Consider the following 27,625-nt stretch of genomic DNA (forward strand, 5'->3'; position numbering starts at 1 on the left):
TGGTACTGTATGTCATGTGTAATGTTGTTGTTGGTCTGTGTAGGTGGATGGTACTGTATGTCATGTGTAATGTTGTTGTTGGTCTGTGTAGGTGGATGGTACTGTTTCAACAGACAGACTTGTGACACCAGGTACCAGACAATGAGGAGATTCATGAGCTCCCTCAAGTGGCCACGCACCAGAACAGGTCAGCACACTGTTATAAACACTTATTACAAGCACATTACATCTTTATTCATGGTAATAGCTAGGAATACTGTTGCTATAACCTGTACTATGGGTGTTCAGAGTCAGACTACACCAGAACACTGTTATAACATGCTTATTACACGTTTATGAACTAAATTAAAAACGTTGTTTTTAGTAATTTAGCAGACGCTCTTATCCAGAGAAACTTACAGTAGTGAGTGCATACATTTTCATACTTTTTTTCATACTAGTCCCCGGTGGGAATCGAACCCACAACCGTGGCGTTGCAAGTGCCATGCTCTACCAACTCAGCCACACGGGACTATAGCTTATGAACTAGTAATAAAGCTGCAATATGTAACTTTACAAGTTCATTACATGTTTATTAATGGCAATAGCTAGTAATACTGTTGCTATAACCTGTACTATGGGTGTTCAGAGTCAGTCTTCACCAGAACACTGTTACAACAGGCTTATTACACGTGGTATGAACTAGTAATAACTAGTGTTAAGTGTTATAACCAGTCAAAAGTAGGCTTATGATCTGTCTGCTCAGGGACATGCTGCAAAAACAAATTCACTCTTTAAAAATGTCTTCATTGGCCCAGTACAGGCTGTAGAGGGAAAAGCCCCAGATCTCAGGTCATATAAATGTTAGTGTTTCCTATTAATCAGTAGAACTCAGTCAGTCTGTCTGTTTTAGTTACCTAAATTAATCTCACACTCACAAGTACCTCTTTCTTCTCTCTCCCTCTCCCCCCCCTCTCTCTCTCCCTCCCCCTCTCTTTTTCACTCCCCCTCTCTCTCTCTCTCTCCCTCCCTCTCTCTCTCTCTCTCTCTCTCTCTCTCTCTCTCCCTCTCTCTGTATCTCCCTCTCTGTCATTCTCTGTCTCTAGGTACAGGTATTCTGTCTCCTCAGCCAGAGGAGAACCCCTATTGGTGGAATGCCAACACGGTGTAAGAACTCCATCCCTCCTTTCTTCTTCTTTGTCTGATTCCTTCTTCTCCCTCTTCTATCGCTCTTCTCGCCCTTCTTGCATATTGATGAGTGTGTGTGTGCGCCCATAAATGTGTTATTTGTTTACGGTGTTTGTGTGTGAAACGGTTGGTGTTTTTTCTTGTCAAGAGTGTGAGTCAGTAAAGGTGTGCTGCAGCTCTTTACTAAACAACCTCTTCCTCCCTCTGACTGGAAAACTCTGACTGAGTCTCTGTGTGTTATGGTTTCCTAACACTCTCTCTCTCTCTCTCTCTCTCTCTCTCACCATCTATCTCTCTGTCTCTGTCTCTCACTATCTCCCCCTATCTCTCTCTCTCTCTTTCTAGGTTCATCCATACTGCTCTAGTGATGCCTGGAGTGGAGCCTTAGCAAAGACTGACCAAAGTAGGGAACATCAGTTCAAGTATCTAAATGACGTAAATGTAATATAGTGCAATCTATATGGTATAGGATGCCACTTTGGAATAACACTGCATTTTATTTAAAATAATTCAAGACATTTAAGTGATAATGCCCGAGAAGACGGTGTTTGTGTTCCGGTAAACCGTGCCAATATATCCTCCAAACACTGGCTTCGAGGGCATTATACATTTTATACAACGGGTTACCAACATATTCAAATAATGATTTACATATTTTCATTAAAAAACGTTATTTTTATGAATTTATTCATACTATTTGATCCTTCTACAAGATATAGTCCCGACACAAATCTAGGGTTGCTACCCAAGCTGGCTGGTCATTTGTTCTATCGGTTCGGTTGGCAGAGACGCGACCCAGTCGTTCATTCTAAATGTTCCATTGCCATACTGGCTGGCAACGTTCTTATCCCTTGCTTGCTAGCTAGCTAACTACGGCTAACTTACAGTCACGTCAAACAGTGCAGCCAGAATAACAACAAAGAAGCTGCATTCGTTGAACCTGTTTTCTAGTGACATTTATTTGGATACATCCATAACAATTAGCTAATGATGTGCAATTTTACCTGGCATAGAAAATGTGCTCTCTCGTCAGGACACGGTTGTTCAGAGGAGCTAGCCAACAACACAGCTAACACAATCACTTCAAACTGAAGCTGGAAAGACTTCAAACTAACTGCACTTTGTTTAGTTTGAACTGTCTATTGACATTTCTTTGTATATATACAAAAAAAGATGCTGATTCATGATTTCGACTGGCTGAGAAATGCTCCATGCCTGTCTGTCTTGTCCCGACACGTTCATTACTATAGGACAGCTGGAGATCGAATTTGAATATTGAAACAATTTTGCAAATGTCGGAGAGACAGACAGCAAGGTTTATACATATCTTCGCTGTTGAAAACTAAATGTTAGTCTAAAAGAAATGTGAGATAATGTCTAGATGCTTTTGATAGTGGAGATCAAGTTTATAAATTGCCTGGCTGGGCTGATGAGACAGGGGATTGCGCAGTTAGATGGAACAGAGTAAATAGGCATTTCAACGTCATAGCTTTAGCCGGTGGTAACCAATCAGCATTCAGGATTAGACCCACCCGTTGTATAACAAGCTATCAATCAGTGTGTCTACTGTGCCTGTCTTCATGTTGCTTTGTGTGTGTGTGTGCGTGTGTTTCTCTCTGTGTGTGCGTGCGTAGGTGACTATGCGTTCATGGGCTCAGTGATCATTGAGGAGGTGGTGAATGAGCTGCTTACTAAAGGACTGGACAGCGCTAAGGTCCTGCTGCTGGCTGGGAGCAGGTCAGGACACTGTGTGTGTGTCCGATACTTTACTTACTTGGACATCCGTCTGTTTATCCCTCTGGACCGCTCCAATTGTCCTAATTTCCCTCTCTCTGGATTATTGAATGGGTCTCTCTCTCTCTCTCTCTCTCTCTCTCTCCCTCTCCTTTCCCTCCTCCCTCGCTCCTTCCCTCCCTCCCTCCCCTCGCTCCCTCCCTCCCCTCGCTCCCTCCCCTTGCTCCCTCCCTCGCTCCCTCCCCCCTCTCTCGCTCCCTCACTCCTTCCCTCTCCCCCCCCCCCCTCCCTCCTCCCCCCCCTCCCTCCCTCCTCCCCCCTCCCCCCTCCCTCCCTCCTCCTCCCCCTCCTTCTTTCTCCTCTCCTCCCTCCCTCGCTCCCTCCCCCCTCCCTCCCTCCTCCCCCCTCCTTCTTTCTCCTCTCCTCCCTCTCTCCCTCTCTCCTCCCTCCCTCCCTCTTTCTCCTCCAGTGCGGGGGGTACAGGTGTACTACTGAACGTGGACCGTGTGGCGGAGCACCTGGAGTCCCGGGGACACAGGGAGATTCAGGTCCGGGGTCTGGCTGACTCAGGCTGGTTCCTGGATAACAAGCAGTACAGATCTACAGACTGTCACAGCACCATCAGCTGTGACCCTACTGAGGCTATCAGGAGAGGAATCAGGTGAGAGAGAGAAGAGGTGAGGGAAGGAGGGAGGGAAGGAGGGAGAGAAAGCAATAGAGATCTATACACTGCCACGATACCATCAGCTGTGCCCCCATCATGAGAGGAATCAGGTGAGAGGGAGAGGGGGGGAGAGAGGGAGATGGAGAGAAGGAGATGGAGAGAGGGAGAGTGACAACTGTGACTATACTTCCTGTTTCCTGTCTAGGTACTGGGGTAGTGTGGTGCCAGAGAGCTGCAGACAGACTCACATAGGAGAGGAGTGGAACTGCTTCTTTGGATATAAAGTCTACCCCACGCTCAAGAGTAAGAGTCTCTCTCTCTCTCTCTCTCTCTCTCTCTGTCTGTCTCTCTCTGTCTCTCTCTCTCTCTCTCTCTCTGTCTCTTTCTCTCTCTCTCTATCTGTCTCTCTCTCTCTCCTCCTCTCTCTCTCTCTCTCTCTGTCTGTCTCTCTCTGTCTCTCTATCTGTCTCTCTCTCTCTCTGTCTGTCTCTCTCTGTCTCTCTATCTGTCTCTCTCTCTCTCTCTCTCTCTGTCTCTCTCTCTCTCCTGTCTCTCTCTCTCTCTCTCTCTCTCTCTGTCTCTCTCTGTCTCTCTCTCTCTCTCTCTCTCTCTCTCTCTCTCTCTCTGTCTCTTTCTCTCTCTCTCTATCTGTCTCTCTATCTGTCTCTCTCTCTCCCTCTCTCTCTCTCTCTCTCTCTCTCTCTGTCTGTCTCTCTCTGTCTCTCTATCTGTCTCTCTCTCTCTCTCTCTCTCTCTCTGTCTCTCTCTCTCTCTCTCTCTCTCTCTCTCTCTCTCTCTCTCTCTCTCTCTCTCTCTCTCTCTCTCTCTCTCTCTCTCTCTCTCTCTCTCTCTCTCTCTCTCTCTCTCTCTCTCTCTCTCTCTCTCTCTCTCTCTCTCTCTCCAGGTCCAGTGTTATTTGATGAGGCCCAGCTAAGAGTAGACCTCCCTCCCTCCCCCCTCTCTCTCTCCTCTCCTTCCTCCCCCCCTCTCTCCAGGTCCAGTGTTTGTGGTCCAGTGGTTATTTGATGAGGCCCAGTTAACAGTAGATAACATCCACCTGACTGGTCAGCCGGTCCACGAGGGACAGTGGAGATACATACAGAATCTGGGCAACGAGCTGAGGAACACACTCAAAGACGTCCCGTAAGACACACACACACACATTGGACAGTACACACAGAGACACACACACAATAATGTACAAACACACACACACACACACCATACTTCGTGTTTTATTCCATAAAGAATGTTTAACGTTTTATGTTATGTGGAATGTTAACTCTCCTCTGATCACATTGATTGATCTGTCTGTTCTGACTGACAGGGCCCTGTTCGCTCCAGCCTGCCTATCCCATGAGGTCAATCACCAGAGTGAGTGAACAGTCACTGATCATAACTTCCTCTTAGATTAGACATATCATAACTGTGTCTTAGGTTATCATAACCTTTACTTGGAGCTATGCAAAAAATGAGTGACTTGACCTGTACCTCTCCCATTTCTAACCTCCTTTCCACTCCCTCCCCCATTACCATAGTTACTGGATGGACATCCAAGTCAAAGGAACCTCCCTCCCCAGAGCCCTACACTGCTGGGACCGTGGTCTCCATGACAACAACCTCCACCAAAGATCCTCCAACAACAACACCCATAGCAACAATCCTAACCCCACCCCCAACAAGGCTCTGCCCCCAGCTCCAAGGGGCTGTCCTCTGCGTCTGATTGACAGTTGCCCCTGGCCTCACTGTAATCCAACCTGTCCCACTATAAGGGATCAGATCACCGGACAGGAAATGAGCGTGATCCAGTTCCTGAAACACATGGGGTTTGATGTTGCCAAGATGGCCCAGCAACAGGGCATGGACCCAGGGAAACTGCTGGGGATGCTGAATAACGGGAACTGAGCAGTGAGGGAAGCACACATGTAGCTGAAAGGAAACATGGAGGGACAGATGGATGGACACACTCACGGACAGAAGCACACACACCTGTACTACACACACAAATAAGTTCAAAGAAACACACACTCACTCTGACACAGCAGGACATGGACCTGCTCAACAATGGCAACTGAATGGACTGGAGTGAGGAGCGATCTAGAATGCTTTGGTGGATTTGAACGGAACTCAATGCAACAACAGAATAGAAACAGAACTGAACTCTAAGCAACAGGACTGAACAATACTGAGCGAACCCCAAAAGCAACAGAACTGAACAGAAAAAGTGACTGTGCTAAACTGAAATGGACTCAACTCAAAACTGTGAGTGCAACTGAACTGAACTCAATGGATCTGAATTCATAACCTTGACTTGGTGCAACTCAAATCATTTTACTTGGTGCAACTCAAACCACCTCAACTCTGAACGCAGCTGGACTAGTGTCTGCAACGGGACAGAACAAAACTCGACTTAACTCAACTGAATAGAACTCATTTATTGTTATTAGAACACAACGGAACTGCAAAGTTTGAGTTCAAACAACTGAACAATGCTTTACTCAACGACGCTGAACTCAACTCAGCCAAACCTGCACAGAACTAAACTATACTGAAAAAAAATGTGGGTGTGGAAAGACATACATAAATGAAAAGTCATCCGTTTTAAGGATACTACTCAACTAGTTTTTTTCTCTCTCTAGGGGCCTATCCCAAATGGCATCATATTCCCCCAGTGCACTATAATTGTGAATAGGGTGCAATTTGGGATGCAGTCTTTAGGTTTTAAAGTAAATAAGACAACGGACTTGTGGATTTTGAAAATATACAGTGGGGAGAACAAGTATTTGATACACTGCCGATTTTGCAGGTTTTCCTACTTAGAAAGCATGTAGAGGTCTGTAATTTTTATCATAGGTACACTTCAACTGTGAGAGATGGAATCTAAAACAAAAATCCAGAAAATCACATTGTATGATTTTTAAGTAAATAATTTGCATTTTATTGCATGACATAAGTATTTGATCACCTACCAACCAGTAAGAATTCCGGCTCTCACAGACCTGTTCGTTTTTCTTTAAGAAGCCCTCCTGTTCTCCACTCATTACCTGTATTAACTGGACCTGTTTGAACTCATTACCTGTATAAAATACACCTGTCCACACACTCAATCAAACAGACTCCAACCTCTCCACAATGGCCAAGACCAGAGAGCTGTGTAAGGACATCAGGGATAAAATTGTAGACCTGCACAGGGCTGGGATGGGCTACAGGACAATAGGCAAGCAGCTTGGTGAGAAGGCAACAACTGTTGGCGCAATTATTAGAAAATGGAAGAAGTTCAAGATGACGGTCAATCACCCTCGGTCTGGGGCTCCATGCAAGATCTCACCTCGTGGGGCATAAATGATCATGAGGAAGGTGAGGGATCAGCCCAGAACTACACGGCAGGACCTGGTCAATGACCTGAAGAGAGCTGGGACCACAGTCTCAAAGAAAACTATTTGTAACTCACTACGCCGTCATGGATTAAAATCCTGCAGCGCACGCAAGGTCCCCCTACTCAAGCCAGCGCATGTCCAGGCCCGTCTGTAGTTTGCCAATGACCATCTGGATGATCCAGAGGAGGAATGGGAGAAGGTCATGTGGTCTGATGAGACAAAAATAGAGCTTTTTGGTCTAAACTCCACTCGCCGTGTTTGGAGGAAGAAGAAGGATGAGTACAACCCCAAGAACACCATCCCAACCGTGAAGCATGGAGGTGGAAACATCATTCTTTGGGGATGCTTTTCTGCAAAGGGGACAGGACGACTGCACCGTATTGAGGGGAGGATGGATGGGGCCATGTATCGCGAGATCTTGGCCAACAACCTCCTTCCCTCAGTAAGAGCATTGAAGATGGGTCGTGGCTGGGTCTTCCAGCATGACAACGACCCGAAACACACAGCCAGGGCAACTAAGGAGTGGCTCCGTAAGAAGCATCTCAAGGTCCTGGAGTGGCCTAGCCAGTCTCCAGACCTGAACCCAATAGAAAATCTTTGGAGGGAGCTGAAAGTCCGTATTGCCCAGCGACAGCCCCGAAACCTGAAGGATCTGGAGAAGGTCTGTATGGAGGAGTGGGCCAAAATCCCTGTTGCAGTGTGTGCAAACCTGGTCAAGACCTACAGGAAACATATGATCTCTGTAATTGCAAACAAAGGTTTCTGTACTAAATATTAAGTTCTGCTTTTCTGATGTATCAAATACTTATGTCATGCAATAAAATGAAAATGAATTACTTAAAAATCATACAATGTGATTTTCTGGATTTTTGTTTTAGATTCTGTCTCTCACAGTTGAAGTGTACCTATGATAAAAATTACAGACCTCTACATGCTTTGTAAGTAGGAAAACCTGCAAAAATCGTCAGTGTATCAAATACTTGTTCTCCCCACTGTATATATGCATAGATGTATAACTTGTGTATGTACACTACCGGTAAAAAGTTTTAGAACACCTACTCATTCAAGGGTTTTTCTTTATTTTTACAATTCAAGAGTGATCTCCACATGTGTATTTCCCACTGTAAAGCATGGAAGAGGAGGTGTTATGGTGTGGGGGTGCTTTGCTGGTGACACAGTAGGTGATTTATTTAGAATTCAAGGCTCACTTAACCAGCATGGCTACCACAGCATTCTGCAGCGATACGCCATCCCATCTGGTTTGGGCTTAGTGGGACTCTCATTTGTTTTTCAACAGGACAATGACCCAACACACCTCCAGGCTGTGTAAGTGCTATTTTACCAAGAAGGAGAGTGATGGAGTGCTGCATCAGATGACCTGACCTCCACAATCCCCCGACCTCAACCAAATTGAGATGGTTTGGGATGAGTCGGACCGCAGAGTGAAGGAAAAGCAGCCAACAAGTTTTCAGCATATGTGGGAACTCCTTCAAGACTGTTGGAAAAGCATTCCAGGTGAAGCTGGTTGAGAGAATGCCAAGAGTGTGCAAAGCTGTCATCAAGGCAAAGGGTGGCTATTTGAAGAATCTCAAATACAAAATATATTTTGATTTGTTTAACACTTTTTTGGTTACTACACGATTCCATATGTGTTATTTCATAGTTTTGTTGTCTTCACTATTATTCTACAATGTAGAAAATAGTAAAAATAAAGAAAAACCCTTGAATGAGTAGGTGTTCTAAAACTTTTGACCGGTAGTGTATATGAAGTGGAATCCTCAGACTGTAATGACTTGATAGACTATTATCATTTGGTTTTGATCAATGCTACAGAAGATACAGAATCAAGCTTTTGATATGGAAGGCACTGGATTATAGCAAATCCTCATAGGCTGCGTTTACACTGGCAGCCCAATTCTGATCTATTTCCACTAATTGGTCTTCTAACCAATCAGATCGGATCTTTTACCAATAAATTGGTCAAAAGACCAGAATTGGGCTGCCTGTGTAAACACAGCCATAGTAACAGGGTTCACTAGAACTGATTGATTAATTGATTTGTTAGTTGACCAGAATCGTCTCAAACTACCGCACAGCCTACTGCCACATCTGAACTCACCAGCAGAGAGAGAAAGGGAGAGAGACTGGCTAAAACGACCACATACCCTACTGACACACCTAAACATAGGCTACAAGTATAGTGAGAGAAAGATGGATGGTTGATACAGTATGTGGGGAATGTGAGAGATTTATGATATGGGGCTCTCTACTGGTGATTTAGAGAATTACAAACATTTGTATTCTTGCTGCTTCCAACTCTTCCTAGGTAAATAATACTGACTGGTGCTTTTAATAGCCACATATGCTTTTAAACAAGGATAATAACAATGGGTTATATTTTAGTATCACTAAAAAGGTCACGTGATTAACTGTTTGAACTCAACGCAGGGTTGCATATTTTCGGTAACTTTCCCCAAATGTTCCTGAAATCCCGGTTGGAAGTTTCCTGGAATCAGAAGGGAATAAGCAGAGAATCTGGGAATCATCCAACCAGGATTTCTGTAACACCTGGGAATTCTGGGAAAGTTGGTGGAATTTTGCAACCCTAAACTCAAGCTGCTCTGGAGTTCATATTTATTGGATTAGATGTATCATGTATGTGCGCTATTAGGACAGGAAAGTGATTCTTTGTAAATTGTCAATATATTTAGCTGTTTTTTATGGTGCTGATTGCATGTCTGTAATACATTATAATTGTGTTAAATAATAGAAAGATGTATTTTTCAATTATTTATATTACATTTCTCCACTGAAAAGTAAAAGATTGAAGTCTAGCATAAACACTAGGTACACATCAGATAAGCAAATACACACGCAGATATGGGAAAACATTTAATTATGTATAAAGTATACAAACAATAAAACAACTTAAAAACAAAAAGAGACATTAAAATAACGTACTGTTTCAGTGGTTGATCTTCTACGACCATTTCCTTTTTGAATGAACTAATCAGATCGCCCGATACTAAGCGGTGGACTCCTCCTACAGAGACAGTAAACATAGAATGCGTTCCAACAGACACTCTATTCTCTACAGAGTGCACTACTTTTGGCCAGCGCCCTAGAAAGTGGTGTACTATCTAGGGAAGAGTGCCATTTTGGAAGCAGAGAGACTAAACTTATCACGAAATTATACCTTGACCACCAATTAACATAAAAACATAACAAAATCGTACAAAATAATTGTTATATATCAGAAATGGAAAGAAATAACCTTTTTGTTCACAGTTGGTATGAAAGGGCTGTTGACAAAAGACCAGTTTATACAATAAAACATCTAAAGTAATAAAACAATCATACTATTTACAATTAAAAAATAAAAATCCTATATTTCACAGAATTAACCCTGCTTAACAATGACACTGTTTTAACCCTTTGTGCAATGTTGGCAGCTTATTGGCATTTGATCTGTTCCCTATTCAAAGTTGTAAAAAAAAGTGCATTCTGTTCTGTGTCCCTACAAGCACACCGTATCCCAGTCTCGTTTCCTCACCTCTTCACTCCTACATCCTTTCGCATGACCAGGGGTTCCAATCCCCCCCAAAAAATTTAAAGGACAAACATCCTTGGTTGAAACTATTGAGCTTGATAAACCATTATTTTGTTTTGTGACATGTCCTTTCATTTCATATGAAGAATAAACAGTAAGGTGTAGCCTATGGCTTGGCCATAGTAAATTCATATAAACTCAGTGGTATTTTCCTATGTAGCCTAGTTACAGTAAAATGTAGCCTAGTTACAGTAAAATGTAGCCTAGTTACAGTAAAATGTAGCCTATGGCTTGGCCATAGTAAGTTCACATAAAGACTGTGGTCTTTCCCTATGAGGGGTAGCCTGTTATTGGAAGAGGGAAATCCTGCTTTGTCCCATTCCCAATCCTATTCCCAATCCTTACAAGGACCAGATTCCTGGGAAAGAGTGTGGATCCTATTAGAATCCTGTTTTGGCCTATGTGGGATTTGTTATTGTAAAGAAGTAAATTCCTTTATAGTCCCAGTCCCAATCCCAACCCAGATTCCTGGGAAAGAGTGTACATCCTATGAGAATAGTTTTCCAGTTTAAGAATTACTTAACAACTCTTCCCAGAGGCAGGAGAGGAGAGGTATATCCAGTTTTGTTCCATCCAGGACATTTCCAAAAAAGGATATTCAGAGATCTTCCGAGATATGCCCTCCACTGAGATGGGAGAGAAGTAGTGGGAATGCTAGCCGTTGGAATCCTGGGAAGAAGACAGGAGAAAGAGTGTTGTCAGAAATGTGAGCCAGAAGAAATTGGGAACAAAATAATGCATGCATGCACACACACACATACACACACACACACACACTCACACACACACACACACACACACACTCCCTCTCTTTTTTTATTTATCTCACACACACACACACACACCTGACTGGCCTGACTGGTGAGTCTGCGAGGAGAGAAGGGTGGTTTCTGCTGGTGGATGGCCTGGAGACGAGTGATCAGGAACTTCTTATCCTCCCCCTCCTAGAGAGAGAATGAACAGGTTACCAGGCAACAACCATGTAGCTGGCAATTAACACATTATACACAGTGTTAGAACAGGTTACTAGGCAACAACCATGTAGCTGGCAATTAACACATTATACACAGTGTTAGAACAGGTTACCAGGCAACAACCATGTAGCTGGCAATTAACACAATATACACAGTGTTAGAACAGGTTACCAGGCAACAACTATGTAGCTGGCAATTAACACATTATACACAGTGTTGGAATCCTTTATGTCAAGTTAAGTGCTTGTATACACAGAGTGTTGAACGTACATTTTCTACATTGACATTTTAGTCATTTAGCAGACGCTCTTATCCAGAGCAGCTTACAGTTAATGCATTCATCTTAAGATAGCTAGGTGGCACAACCACATGTCATAGTAAGCTACTTTATTGAGAAAAAAATGTACTATCAGCAAAGTCTCTATTTGGGATTATTTAAAATACTATTTGAAGAGGTAGGGTTTCAGATGTTTTCTAAAGGTAAATATGTATTACAGTGTTATTATGACATTAGTATTGTAATAAAAGGAGGTGTATGTTATAAAGGGTTAAGTCCCATTAGTTGAGACATTACGTTTTCTATCTGCTCCTGCAGCAGACTGATGATCTTCCTCTGTCCATCCACCACCTGGGTGTTGAAGTAAATCACTACCCTGAGAGAGACAAAGAGAGAGAGTGTATGAAAACACACTAAATCACAATAACTTTCTATTATACAGAGATACTGACAGAAATGGAAATGATCAAAACATCCTGAAGGAACTTAGTTTGTGTCAAATCATTCACAGAATCATCCCACTCACAGGAAGACACCAGGAACAGAAACAGAGGGTTCTCCACGATTTAGTGAGCCCGGGCTGGCCAGGAAAGGTAGGTGTGTGTGTGTGTGTGTGTGTGTGTGTGTGTGTGTGTGTGTGTGTGTGTGTGTGTGTGTGTGTGTGTGTGTGTGTGTGTGTGTGTGTGTGTGTGTGTGTGTGTGTGTGTGTGTGTGTGTGTGTGTGTGTGTGTGTGTGTGTGTGTGTGTGTGTGTGTGTGTGTGTGTGTGTGTGTGTGTGTGTGTGTGTGTGTGTGTGTGTGTGTGTGTGTGTGTGTGTGTGTGTGTGTGTGTGTGTGTGTGTGTGTGACTCAGACGGACGGATACTGGAGGGAGAGGAGGGGAGGAAGGTATTTAGATATTATAGTAGATCAATGTGAATACTGTATATTGCAGGTATATGTGTGTTTGAATTTGCTAATGTGTGTTCAATATGTTCAGTGAGTGTGTTACTGACACCAGAGTGTGTTACTGACACCCGAGTGTGTTACTGACACCCGAGTGTGTTACTGACACCAGAGTGTGTTACTGACACCCGAGTGTGTTACTGACACCAGAGTGTGTTACTGACATCAGAGTGTGTTACTGACATCAGAGTGTGTTACTGACATCAGAGTGTGTTACTGACACCAGTCCATCTCCCTACCTCCACATAGTGTAGGTAACACACACGGCAGCCCCCAGGAATGAAGGGAAGCAGAGGAGTGTGATGAAGATGGTGGTCATCTGACTGGCTCTATAGGGCTTCCTAGGGGACTGGCAGTTCATCAATACACTAGTCTGGTGGGGGGGAGAATACTGTCAGAGAACCGTTTGATCAAGGTACAGAGTCAAGACAAGGTTCAAGGTCAGTTGACGTTCAGTTGTAGTTCCATAGTAAGTATTCTACATAGTCCAGTTACCAGGATGATCATGGCACAGTGATCAAAACAGAGGTTTATGTACCTTCTTCATGTAGAAGAGAAGCAGTAGTTTGATGATCTGTACAGCAGGAAGCAGAGGAGTGAACAACACCCCCAACCTACACAACACAGACATGATACAACATCACCACAACACCCCCAACCTCCACAACACAGACATGATACAACATCACTACAACACCCCCAACCTACACAACACAGATAACATCACTACAACACCCCCAACCTCCACAACACACATGATACAACATCACCACAACACCCCCAACCTCCACAACACAGACATGATACAACATCACTACAACACCCCCAACCTCCACAACATACATGATACAACATCACTACAACACCCCCAACCTACACAACAGACATCATACAACATCACTACAACACCCCAACCTACATAACATCACTACAACACCCCCAACCTCCACAACACATACATGATACAACATCACTACAACACCCCCAACCTCCACAACACAGACATCATACAACATCACTACAACACCCCCAACCTCCACAACACACATGATACAACATCACTACAACACCCCCAACCTACACAACAGACATCATACAACATCACTACAACACCCCAACCTACACAACATCACTACAACACCCCCAACCTCCACAACACATACATGATACAACATCACCACAACACCCCCAACCTACACAACACAGACATGATACAACATCACTACAACACCCCCAACCTACACAACACAGACATGATACAACATCACTACAACACCCCCAACCTACACCACACAGACATGATACAACATCACCACAACACCCCCAACCTACACAACACAGACATGATACAACATCACTACAACACCCCCAACCTACACAACAGACATCATACAACATCACTACAACACCCCAACCTACACAACATCACTACAACACCCCCAACCTCCACAACACATACATGATACAACATCACTACAACACCCCCAACCTCCACAACACAGACACCATACAACATCACTACAACACCCCCAACCTCCACAACACACATGATACAACATCACTACAACACCCCCAACCTACACAACAGACATCATACAATATCACTACAACACCCCAACAATCACAACATCACTACAACACCCCCAACCTCCACAACACAGACATGATACAACATCAATACAACACCCCCAACCTCCACAACACAGACATGATACAACATCACTACAACACCCAACCTCCACAACACAGACATGATACAACATCACTACAACACCCCCAACCTACACAACAGACATTATACAACATCACTACAACACCCCCAACCTACACAACAGACATGATACAACATCACTACAACACCCCCAACCTCCACAACACAGACATGATACAACAGCACTACAACACCCAACCTCCACAACACAGACATGATACAACATCACTACAACACCCCCAACCTACACAACACATACATTATACAACATCACTACAACCCCCCCTCCACAACACAGACATGATACAACATCACCACAACCCCCCCACCCACCCACCTCCACAACACAGACATGATACAACATCACTACAACACCCCCAACCTACACAACAGACATGATACAACATCACTACAACACCCCCAACCTCCACAACACAGACATGATACAACATCACTACAACACCCCCAACCTCCACAACAGACATGATACAACATCACTACAACACCCCCAACCTCCACAACACATACATGATACAACATCACCACAACACCCCCAACCTACACAACACAGACATGATACAACATCACTACAACACCCCCAACCTACACAACACAGACATGATACAACATCACTACAACACCCCCAACCTACACAACACAGACATGATACAACATCACCACAACACCCCCAACCTACACAACACAGACATGATACAACATCACTACAACACCCCCAACCTACACAACAGACATCATACAACATCACTACAACACCCCAACCTACACAACATCACTACAACACCCCCAACCTCCACAACACATACATGATACAACATCACTACAACACCCCCAACCTCCACAACACAGACATCATACAACATCACTACAACACCCCCAACCTCCACAACACACATGATACAACATCACTACAACACCCCCAACCTACACAACAGACATCATACAACATCACTACAACACCCCAACCTACACAACATCACTACAACACCCCCAACCTCCACAACACAGACATGATACAACATCAATACAACACCCCCAACCTCCACAACACAGACATGATACAACATCACTACAACACCCAACCTCCACAACACAGACATGATACAACATCACTACAACACCCCCAACCTACACAACAGACATTATACAACATCACTACAACACCCCCAACCTACACAACAGACATGATACAACATCACTACAACACCCCCAACCTCCACAACACAGACATGATACAACATCACTACAACACCCAACCTCCACAACACAGACATGATACAACATCACTACAACACCCCCAACCTACACAACAGACATTATACAACATCACTACAACCCCCCCTCCACAACACAGACATGATACAACATCACCACAACCCCCCCACCCACCTCCACAACACAGACATGATACAACATCACTACAACACCCCCAACCTACACAACAGACATGATACAACATCACTACAACACCCCCAACCTCCACAACACAGACATGACACAACATCACTACAACACCCCCAACCTCCACAACAGACATGATACAACATCACTACAACACCCCCAACCTCCACAACACAGACATGATACAACATCACTACAACCCCCCCAACAGACATGATACAACATCTCTACAACACCCCCAACCTCCACAACACAGACATGATACAACATCACTACAACACCCCCAACCTACACAACACAGACATGATACAACATCACTACAGCACCCCCAACCTCCACAACACAGACATTATACAACATCACTACAACCCCCCCCCCCCACCTCCACAACACAGACATGATACAACATCACTACAACCCCCCCAACCTCCACAACACAGACATGATACAACATCACTACAACACCCCCAACCTACACAACAGACATGATACAACATCACTACAACCCCCCCAACCTCCACAACACAGACATGATACAACATCACTACAACACCCCCAACCTACACAACAGACATGATACAACATCACTACAACACCCCCAACCTCCAGAACACAGACATGATACAACATCACTACAACCCCCCAACCTCCACAACACATACATGATACAACATCACTACAACACCCCCAACCTCCACAACAGACATGATACAACATCACTACAACCCCCCCAACCTCCACAACACAGACATGATACAACATCACTACAACACCCCCAACCTCCACAACACAGACATGATACAACATCACCCCAACCTCCACAACACAGACATGATACAACATCACCCCAACCTCCACAACACAGACATGATACAACATCACTACAACACCCCCAACCTACACACAGACATCATACAACATCACTACAACAACCCCAACCTCCACAACACAGACATGATACAACATCACCCCAACCTCCACAACACAGACATGATACAACATCACTACAACACCCCCAACCTACACACAGACATCATACAACATCACTACAACACCCCCAACCTCCACAACACAGACATGATACAACATCACCCCAACCTCAACAACACAGACATGATACAACATCACTACAACACCCCCAACCTCCACAACACACATGATACAACATCACTACAACACCCCCACAACACAGACATGATACAACATCTCTACAACACCCCCAACCTCCACAACAGACATGATACAACATCACTACAACACCCCCAACCTCCACAACAGACATGATACAACATCACTACAACACCCCCAACCTCCACAACAGACATGATACAACATCACTACAACCCCCCCAACCTCCAGACAATACAACATCACTACAACACCCCAACACAGACATGATACATCACTACAACACCCCAACCTCCACAACACAGAGACTCAAGTGTACAAGGTTAGGTTTAGGGCCAGGGTTAGAGGTCATACCAGGCCAGGGTTAAGGCTAGGTGTATGGTTAAGGTTAGGTTTAGGGCCAGGGTTAGAGGTCATACCAGGCCAGGGTTAAGGCTAGGTGTAGGGTTAAGGTTAGGTTTAGGGCCAGGGTTAGAGGTCATACCAGGCCAGGGTTAAGGCTAGGTGTAGGGTTAAGGTTAGGTTTAGGGCCAGGGTTAGAGGTCATACCAGGCCAGGGTTAAGGCTAGGTGTAGGGTTAAGGTTAGGTTTAGGGCCAGGGTTAGAGGTCATACCAGGCCAGGGTTAAGGCTAGGTGTAGGGTTAAGGTTAGGTTTAGGGCCAGGGTTAGAGGTCATACCAGGCCAGGGTTAAGGCTAGGTGTAGGGTTAAGGTTAGGTTTAGGGCCAGGGTTAGAGGTCATACCAGGCCAGGGTTAAGGCTAGGTGTAGGGTTAAGGTTAGGTTTAGGGCCAGGGTTAGAGGTCATACCAGGCCAGGGTTAAGGCTAGGTGTAGGGTTAAGGTTATGTTTAGGGCCAGGGTTAGAGGTCATACCAGGCCAGGGTTAAGGCTAGGTGTAGGGTTAAGGTTAGGTTTAGGGCCAGGGTTAGAGGTCATACCAGGCCAGGGTTAAGGCTAGGTGTAGGGTTAAGGTTAGGTTTAGGGCCAGGGTTAGAGGTCATACCAGGCCAGTGTCTGTCCGTAGATGAGTTCCAACACGTTCCTGGCGATGTCAAACACCGGCTTCCTTTTCCTCTTCAACACCCTCTGAGAAAACAACCTGCAGGAGAGAGAGAGAAGGAGAGAGGGAGAAGGAGAGAGAGAATAATAAGGGATAAAGGATTGAGAATGGGAAAGAAAGCGATAGAGACTGTATAATGCGTTGAAAGAGTTGCCGAGTTTATGAGCAAGAAAATATGAGGGAGAGAGAGAGACAGAGAGCGAGAGAGAGAGAGAGACAAGAGACAGACAGAGAGAGAGAGAGAGACAGACAGAGTACCCACCTCCAGAGGAACTCTCCAAAGAAGGTGTCCAGTATGGTAAAGATGAAATCCATGAGGAGGAAGCGGTACAGCTCCTGTCCTACAAAACTCTCCCAGCACTGACAACAACAACACAAGAAACTACATCAACAACAATATTTACATTTGACAATTTATTCAGTTAGCAGACGCTCTTATCCAGAGCGACTTACAGTTAGTGAGTGCATACATTTTCATACTGGCCCCCCGTGGGAATCGAACCCACAACCCTGGCGTTGCAAGCGCCATGCTCTACCAACTGAGCTACACAGGACTATATATCAACATCATCATCAATATCAACAACATCAATATTAACCACATCATCAATATCAACAATATCAACATCATCAATATCAACAACAACACAGGAGACACCAGTCATAACAGCAGCACAGATTTCATTTTGAGCAAAATAGTTCTGGACACTGTCGAGTAGATAATGCTGTAATTGGAATGTTGGGACAGAATCGGAATGCTGGAACGCAAATGTTCCTCTCACCTGCAGGCCGATGCTGTTGGGGTCAGAAGCGATCCGGCCCAGCCAATGCTAGCACAGCACTACGAGCACGCTCACTTTCAACATCAGGTTCCTCAAACACACAAATAGTAGATTTTTTAAATGTTTAGAACACACAGACAAACACACACACTTCTGTCAACTAGCAAGACTCTTGATTTCCATAAACTCTCCATTAACTTCCCATTACGTCTGTAGGATGCACTTCCACCCCTCTACCTACAGATGGCGATGTATGTGCGTACGATGGGGGAGTCATACTCCTCCATCCACACAAAAACGTCTAAATTAAGTTTGTGGACTGCAGTTCCACCCCTCTACCTGCTGATGGCGACGTATGTGTGTACTCTGGGCGAGTCGTACTCCTCCATCCAGGCAGTAGCGTTGAAGAGGCCAGGGAGCAGGAGGTTGATGAGAGACACTACGACTGGCAGGGCTAACAGACTGGCTTCCTTCAGGAGAGGGTCCTTAGTGGGAATACGAGATCTGTACTGGAGGTCCTAGAGAGGGAGGAAGAAGGTGTGAAGGTGGAAGATGAAAGTGGAGGATGAAAGCAATGTACAGGATCTGAAAAAGTGTGTCTCTTACCTTGTGCATGTACTCAGAGAAGCAGGGGCGGTGTGTTCAATAGGGCGATATGGGCGACGCACTGCCAAACGGGAAAAGGAAGGGATTTTTTTTCTAATCAATTATATCACGGCAACAGTAGTTATCAGTGTTGTAATCTAGACGTCTGATCTGCCACAGTGCCACACTGCCACTAAATGTCCAATCAGGCTAAAGTCGTGCTTCAAATGGCCCCCCCCCCCTTTTGGGGCGATTTCAGTCAGGTTGAAAATCGCCCAGAAGTCTGTCATAGACTCCCATGTAAAATCTATTTTTTTCAAATTTCAGAGCTTTCAATACAATCTCTATGGGTTTCTGAGGGCTTGCACTTACGCGCTTTCGTCATACGTAACGTAACCATGAACGTAACTAAGAAAAGAGCGGGTAGCAGCATCAATCAATTCACGTACTACTATCAAGATGGCTATAGCGTTCAGTGCAACTCGATTGTCTCTTTGAAAGAAGTTCACATCAAAGAGACAACCACAAAGTGCAGGAGCGCTTTTTTGAGTTCCTTCCCATCTCGGAATCAACCTCAGTCTCAATCGCCAGTGTGCTTTTGGAGAGACTGAACGGTCTTTTTGCCGACGACGTGAAAGTCAAACTCATTGCGCAAGCTTACGATGGAGCCAGTGTGATGAGGCGAGAGAAGGCAAAAGGTGCGTGAGCATTTCAAGAAAGGCCATTACGTGCATTGCTATGCGCATCAGCTGAATTTGATCATGCAGCAAGCTAAAAAGTAACTAGTAAACTAGTCCTCAGCATGCCTGATTTCAATGAGAAAGTCATTGACCGCTTTGCTGCATTGAAAGAGAGAAGAGAACAGTTTCAGTACAAGTAATGTAGCCTCTCTCTCTCTTTGTCCCTCCCTGTCTGTCTCTTTAACACACACACGCCCAAATCAGTTCACAGTTGATGTTGTTTAAAATAGTTATTTTTCATTTTAAAAAAAGTAAACAATTTTTTTTACAAATCTATACAATTGGCCAGAATATGGTTGTTCATATTTACAAAGCCATACAGATAGCTGTGTTTACCTTTTCTATAAATTATTTTCAAATTCTGTTTTCAGGCAAAATGTCTATCACTGTTCATTTTCACAAATCTATACAAGAGGGCAGAATATGGAAGTCTATAAAAATTTCTTATTACCAATAACTTGCATCAATGTTTTCAGTAGCCTCTATCAAAAGCTCCTGCTTGCTCAGGTGCACATATTTCCAATTCAACCATGAGGCCTTTTTGAAGCAAGTAATGTGTATATCAGTATTGACTTATATGCTGCCCCTGTCTTCATGTTGTTGCTGGACATATCTTTTTTAAAATGTGTGTAGGTCACCTAAATCATCAGAAAAATTGCCCCCCCTGAGAATTTTTTCAGGAGCCGCCACTGCAGAGAAGTAGTACAGAGCTAGAACACAGGCCACAGTACTGCCTATACAGATGAACCATGCCAGACCATGTACTGTCACACGTCCTATTCTCTGACACACTGTCTTCTGGACATGCTTCCGATTAGTCTCCTCCAACAACTCCTACAGACAGAGAGAGAGAGAGACATGGTTACGATTAGTCTCCTCCAACAACTCCTACAGAGAGAGAGACATGGTTACGATTAGTCTCCTCCAACAACTCCTACAGACAGAGAGAGAGACATGGTTACGATTAGTCTCCTCCAACAACTCCTACAGACAGAGAGAGAGACATGGTTACGATTAGTCTCCTCCAACAACTCCTACAGAGAGAGAGACATGGTTACGATTAGTCCCTCCAACAACTCCTACAGACAGAGAGAGACATGGTTACGATTAGTCTCCTCTAACAACTCCTACAGAGAGAGAGAGAGACATGCTTCCGATTAGTCTCTTCCAACAACTCCTACAGACAGAGAGAGAGAGAGACATGGTTACGATTAGTCTCCTCTAACAACTCCTACAGAGAGAGAGAGACATGCTTCCGATTAGTCTCTTCCAACAACTCCTACAGACAGAGAGAGAGACATGGTTACGATTAGTCTCCTCCAACAACTCCTACAGAGAGAGAGACATGGTTACGATTAGTCCCTCCAACAACTCCTACAGAGAGAGGGACATGGTTACGATTAGTCTCCTCCAACAACTCCTACAGACAGAGAGAGAGACATGGTTACGATTAGTCTCCTCCAACAACTCCTACAGAGAGAGAGAGACATGGTTACAATTAGTCTCCTCCAACAACTCCTACAGAGAGAGGGACATGGTTACGATTAGTCTCCTCCAACAACTCCTACAGAGAGAGAGAGAGAGAGACATGGTTACGATTAGTCTCCTCCAACAACTCCTACAGAGAGAGAGAGAGAGAGAGAGACATGGTTACGATTAGTCTCCTCTAACAACTGATCATGATTAATTAGGCGAATTAGCTTTTTCCTCTTCAAGTTTTTTGCAAAACAAAACAAATATCTTATGTCATCACATTCCTGACTGACTAACAACATTATTGCATGTGTGTGTATGTGTGATGGGAGTGTATGTGTGTATGAGAGTGTATGGGAGAGTGTGGGAGTGTGTGTGTGTATGGGAGTGTGTGTGTGTGTGTGTGTATGGGAGTGTGTGTGTGTATGGGAGTGTGTGTGTGTATGGGAGTGTGTGTGGGATGTATAGGACGCTGTAAGGAGAATGTCCTTTGACAAATTAAAAGAAAACAAACTGGAGTAGCTCGATATTGACCTGGAAGTTCAAAAGGATACCGGACAAACACAAACTGTGTGTGTACGTGTCAAAGGAGCGTGCATCTGTACGTGTCCCTACCTTGAGTTGAGTGCAGATGTTTTCAGAGCGGAGTTTGACGGAGGTCTTCTTGATGACTTTAAAGTCCCAGGAAGTGAACACCTTCATCGCCAGGATACCATGAGACTTGTCTATACGGAAACTCTGACCAAACGACTTGGACATGCTGGGGGGAGGACACACACACACCCTTTACTTTGTGAACTGTTAGTCCTGTAAGTCCTGTCATTTAACATCTAAATACACTGAGGGTACAAAACATTAGGAACACCAGCTCTTTCCATGACAGACTGACCAGGTGAATCCAGGTGAAAACTATGATCCCTAATTGATGTCACTTGTTAAATCCACTTCAATCAGTGTAGATGAAGGGGAGGAGACATTTTACAGAAGGGTTTTTAAGCCTTGGGACAATTGAGACATGGATTGTGTATGTGTGCAATTCAGAGGGTGAATGGACAAGACAAAAGATTGAAGTGCCTTCGAACAGGGTATGGTAGTAGGTGCCAGGTGCACCGGTTTGAGTGTGTCAAGAACTGCAACGCTGCTGGGTTTTTCACGCTCAACAGTTTCCCGTGTGTATCAAGCATGGCCCACCACCCAAAGGACATCCAGCCAACTTGACACAACTGTGGGAAGCATTGGAGTCAACATGGGCCAGCGCATCCCTGTGGAACGCTTTCAACACCTTGTAGAGTCCATAACCCTGACAAATTGAGGCTGTTCTGAGGGCAAAAGGGGGTGCAACTCAGTATTAGGAAGGTGTTCCTAATGTTTGGTATACTCAGTGTACACTGAAGTAGTCTCTCTCTCTCTCTGATGAAAGACAGAGACACCCCCCCCCCACACACACACCTGTAGACGAGGATGATGCAGGTGATGAAGAAAGCTCCTCCTATGGTGAAGAAGTATGCCAGGGGCATGTTGTAGGACAGCTTCACTCCACAGTCTGTTTCCATTGTCCTTTTAGATGGAGAGTGACTGGGCTGCTGGTCCATACCGCTACTACTGACACTACAGTTCTTATACAGGGTAGAGTTACTATAGTAACAATAGTACATCACTGAGTCTGAGAAATAACCCTGGGGAGAGGGGGAGAGAGAGAGAGAGAGAGAGAGAGAGAGAGAGAGAGAGGAGGGAGAGAGTGAGACGGGGGACGGAGAGGGGGAGGTATGTTTGGTATGAGGATACTCCTCCAGTGAGCAGCCTGGAGGGGTGTACTGCCTGGTGCTGTTTGGGGGTATGGGACAGTATGTTTGGTATGAGGTGAATGTCTGGTTCTTACCCCTCCAGTGAGCAGCTCCAGCCCAGAGAAGGCTACGTGTCCCTGGGTTAACCTGGGGGGGTGTACTGCCTGGTGCTGTTTGGGGGTATGGGACAGTATGTTTGGTATGAGGTGAATGTCTGGTTCTTACCCCTCCAGTGAGCAGCTCCAGCCCAGAGAAGGCTACGTGTCCCTGGGTTAACCTGGGGGGGTGTACTGCCTGGTGCTGTTTGGGGGTATGGGACAGTATGTTTGGTATGAGGTGAATGTCTGGTTCTTACCCCTCCAGAGAGCAGCTCCAGCCCAGAGAAGGCTACGTGTCCCTGGGTTAACCTGGGGGGGTGTACTGCCTGGTGCTGTTTGGGGGTATGGGACAGTATGTTTGGTATGAGGTGAATGTCTGGTTCTTACCCCTCCAGAGAGCAGCTCCAGCCCAGAGAAGGCTACGTGTCCCTGGGTTAACCTGGGGGGGTGTACTGTCTGGGGCAGGGCCAGGAACAAAACCGTGACCAGGAACAGGAAGACGTTGAAGAAGAGGAGGGTCTTGACGAACAGGAAGTAGGAGAGGACGCCGGTGCCGAAACGACCGCTCACCCTCTTCAGCGCCACCTGGGGAAGAGGAACAGAGATAGTGAGAAAGAACAGAGATATAATGTGTGTGTGAGAGGAGAGAGAGAGAGATAGAGAGCCTCACCTGCCACAGCTGTAGGGAGTGGAGGAAGAAGTCATGGACCCCCTCCTCATCCACTGGGCTCCTATTACAGAGAGAGGGGGGGGGGGGAGGAAGGGAGAGAGGGAGAGAAAGAGAGAGGGAGGGAGAGGCAGAGAGGGGGAGAGAGAGAGGGGGAGAGAGAGAGGGAGAGAGGGACGGGGGAGAGAGAAGAGAGAGGGGGAGAGGAGCGAGAAAGGGGAGAGGAGAGAGAGAGAGAGAGGGGGAGAGAGAGAGAGAGAGAGGGGGAGAGGAGAGAGGGGGAGATAGGGGGAGAGGAGAGAGAGGGGAGAGAGAGAGAGAGGGGGGAGAGAGAGGGGGAGAGAGGGACGGGGAGAGAGAGGAAAGAGGGAGGGGGAGAGAGGGGGAGAGGAGTGAGAAAGGGGAGAGGAGAGAGAGAGAGAGGGGGAGAGGAGAGAGGGGGAGACAGGGGGAGAGGAGAGAAAGAGGGGAGAGTAGAGAGAGAGAGAGGGGGAGGATGAGAGAGAGAGAGAGAGAGAGAGAGAGAGAGTAAGAGAGAGATGAGAGGGTACTTCAGTGGGTCGGATACAAACACACATACATACACTTCTAACCACTAAAAACAAACACACCCCTAACCAGTAACCAATGTTCAGAAAACAGACAGACATTGTGTAAACACTCCCTCACCACTAGGCTTTGACCACCTTGATAAGCACTGACAACTCTTCATATTAAATATTTCATGGCCTTTAAGACCTAATTCGAAAGGAACCACAATCACAAGCCTTTTGCTCCCCAGGGAACCTGCAGTTGAACACAACAGGAAGAGACTCACTCAGAAGATTCTCCTCAGTAAATACAAGAACACACACACACACAACAAAGGAACAAAGACTATACAAACAGTCAAACAAACACAGTCAGTCTGTTCTGTGGGAACAATGGGTCTGGCTGGATACTGGTACTGTACAGAACTGAGCCTCAAAGAGTTGCCTCAAAGAACATTGTATTGTAGGAGTTCAGGCTTGTTTACTCCTAAAATCTGTGTTGCGTTGTTTAGTCCCAACTCAAATACAAAGAAGACACTTCCTGTCCTGTTGCTTTGAAACACATTTAAACCCATGTAGCGTAACTACAAACATCATGCTTATAACAAACTGGAGGTGGTGTGTGTGCTAGCGTTTAGAGTTCAAGAAAATTCATACCAGCTAATAAACTAAAGCCTCTAACAGAAACAAGGCTTAAATCAAAACATGTGTGTGTGTGTGTGTATCACCAGTGAATTGTTAGAATTACTGTTGTCACGGATATTGCAGGTACACAAGCAGGACGTAGTCCCTACACATTGGAGCAAAAACAATCTGCGTTTTGTGTGACGATGTAGACTAATCTTTGTAGTTGCTGCCATATCGTAATCATCAGCCAGAGTTGCTGAAAAACAACACTACTACTTTGACTCTGTGTCACGAGAATTTCCATCTCAATGTTTGAAACTGAACTGTTATATTACTCAATCTGTATCCCAGAGGTTATACATCTCTAATAAACAGACAGAATCTCCCAGCTTACAGTTGTCAAGTCTTTATTCAGAGAGCGCTCTGCCCCAAAATGGGTGCACAGTCTTTTTATACTCACACACACACACACACACACACACACACACACACACACACACACACACACACACACACACACACACACACACACACACACACACACACACACACACACACACACACACACACACACACACACACACACACACACACACGTTCTTATCATAGCCTACTCCTTGCTCAGGCAGGCTGCATTTTTTCACTATTCCCATACATAGTTATCGCGTTCTCACAATATTCTGCAAGCCTCTCACTCCCCCTCCCTGTGTGGGGACATCTGTTTTTGAAACCTGTCTCCTGTTATTGGTTTCAACGTTTGCACTTCTGCTTGCCTAACTACAAGACACAAATATACATCTTATATAAGCACATATGATTAACTCTCTAAGCTCTAGTCTTCTAATAGTCATACATTATTAGTTTAACTGAGGATGTGACATTTCAGTCATATCTTACTCACACATTTCTTTATCAGTCTGCCTCCTGCTTAGCCAATGTTCGCAATGATGATTAAAAAAAGAACATTACATCGCTATTAGACTGCGTGTCTGTGTCTTGCTTGTTTGATATGCTGCCTAGATAGCTGCATGTAAATCCCCACTTGAGTTTTGCATTGGGACAAAAAAACCAACTGAGAGTTTTGTGTACAAACTCAACTCCTCTCCTGAAAAAAGAACCTGAAATCGTGTTTATGTTTAATAGTCTACTGGGACAGGGAATGCAGTAGTTGGAACATCTCAATCATGTCCTTTGTGTACAACATTAAGTTTTGTAGGCTACACCAGACAATGGCCCTTATCGCCGATCAAGGAGGGGGAAGCTGCAGCGGAGAACTGAGCAGCAGCTACGTAAAAAAACAAAGAATCCTGCACATGTGCAGAAATCTCTGCATCTTTAGCCACGGCAAATCAGGTTTCCAGACAATCCGGAACCGCAGCCACTGGTTATGATTATTGCTCTGTGTGCTGGTAGTGTTCTAGTGTGCTTGACCTCTTCACAAAGACCACGTGACCCTTCAAACACAAAACAAAACATTCGTTAACATGTGTGTATGCATGCGTGAACATCAGTGTCTATCTGTGTGTGTGTGTCACTGTCAACAACCCCTGAACAAGGACAGTATATCCTCCAAAAGTATATCCTCCACACAGCTATGCTGCCCATAACGTCTGAAACAGTACCTAGTCAGTTGTTTTGCCCTACTCTTAGGCAGGCCTGCAATCTGAAGGCCACGTACTGTGAGCCTGTGTACGTGGCCGAGACTTCCAAATATCACCAACTTGCATTTGCATCCCAGGCTGTCCAAGCCTGATATGAGGGGCTGCTATTTCAGGAGCGTTTCAGAAAAGGCACACACACACTGACCAACTTACCTGCTATGGACCCTCTCCATTCCGCTCCTCTTCAACCTAGTCCAGCCAGGCCTGTTAGCAGTGTGTATGTATATAAGTGTGTAAGTGTGTAAATGTGAATTTGTGTGTGTGTGTCTTCCTTCTCAATAACAGACTCAATAAAGCAACACCCATCTCTGTTTCCTGTCATGTGATTTCCTGAAACCTGTCGACAAAAGCTGCAGCTTATAGGGGAGAATGATGTATCTAAGGTAGAGGGGAGAGAGAGACAGAGAGAGAGCGAGAGAGAGAGAGAGAGAGAGAGAGAGAGAGAGAGAGAGAGAGAGAGAGAGAGAGAGAGAGAGAGAGAGGCTGATGCGAAGCTGATATTGGATGGGGAGTGTGTGAATGTGTGTTTGAGGAGAGTTGTGATTAAATGTGTGTACAGCATTTAGTGACTGTACAGCATGTGCACATATGAGTGTGTGTGTGCGAGCATGT

At 45.0% G+C, this 27,625-nt stretch overlaps 1 protein-coding gene and 1 pseudogene across 2 annotated transcripts in view; one reads left to right on the plus strand and one right to left on the minus strand.

The window, feature by feature from the left end:
- Window positions 1-5,470, plus strand: part of LOC311125590 (palmitoleoyl-protein carboxylesterase notum1a-like) — a gene marked incomplete at both ends in the record, with an annotated part of 11,347 nt that extends 5,877 nt beyond the window's left edge. Inside the window, 9 exons of the mRNA XM_084199614.1 lie at window positions 92-187; window positions 1,086-1,144; window positions 1,513-1,570; window positions 2,802-2,904; window positions 3,371-3,562; window positions 3,771-3,868; window positions 4,561-4,708; window positions 4,893-4,943; window positions 5,104-5,470. Of these exons, the coding sequence (XP_084055740.1) occupies window positions 92-187; window positions 1,086-1,144; window positions 1,513-1,570; window positions 2,802-2,904; window positions 3,371-3,562; window positions 3,771-3,868; window positions 4,561-4,708; window positions 4,893-4,943; window positions 5,104-5,470 (1,172 nt within the window). The remainder of the gene's footprint in view (window positions 1-91; window positions 188-1,085; window positions 1,145-1,512; window positions 1,571-2,801; window positions 2,905-3,370; window positions 3,563-3,770; window positions 3,869-4,560; window positions 4,709-4,892; window positions 4,944-5,103) is intronic.
- A 4,440-nt stretch (window positions 5,471-9,910) lies between these two features.
- On the minus strand, window positions 9,911-27,186 carry LOC311125588 (transmembrane channel-like protein 6; annotated as a pseudogene). Its single transcript has 16 exons — window positions 27,167-27,186; window positions 24,199-24,259; window positions 23,916-24,113; window positions 23,096-23,322; window positions 22,262-22,406; window positions 20,864-21,007; window positions 19,455-19,466; window positions 19,188-19,366; window positions 18,849-18,939; window positions 18,329-18,426; window positions 18,010-18,105; window positions 13,286-13,361; window positions 12,987-13,120; window positions 12,101-12,179; window positions 11,398-11,496; window positions 9,911-11,221 (listed from the first exon to the last, which is right to left on the minus strand). The product of its transcript is annotated as a transmembrane channel-like protein 6 (transcript).
- Window positions 27,187-27,625: the final 439 nt, after the last annotated feature.

Source organism: Coregonus lavaretus (genome assembly GCF_964263955.1).
Source record: "Coregonus lavaretus genome assembly, contig: HAP1_SCAFFOLD_1801, whole genome shotgun sequence".
Classification (NCBI taxonomy): Eukaryota; Metazoa; Chordata; class Actinopteri; order Salmoniformes; family Salmonidae; genus Coregonus; species Coregonus lavaretus.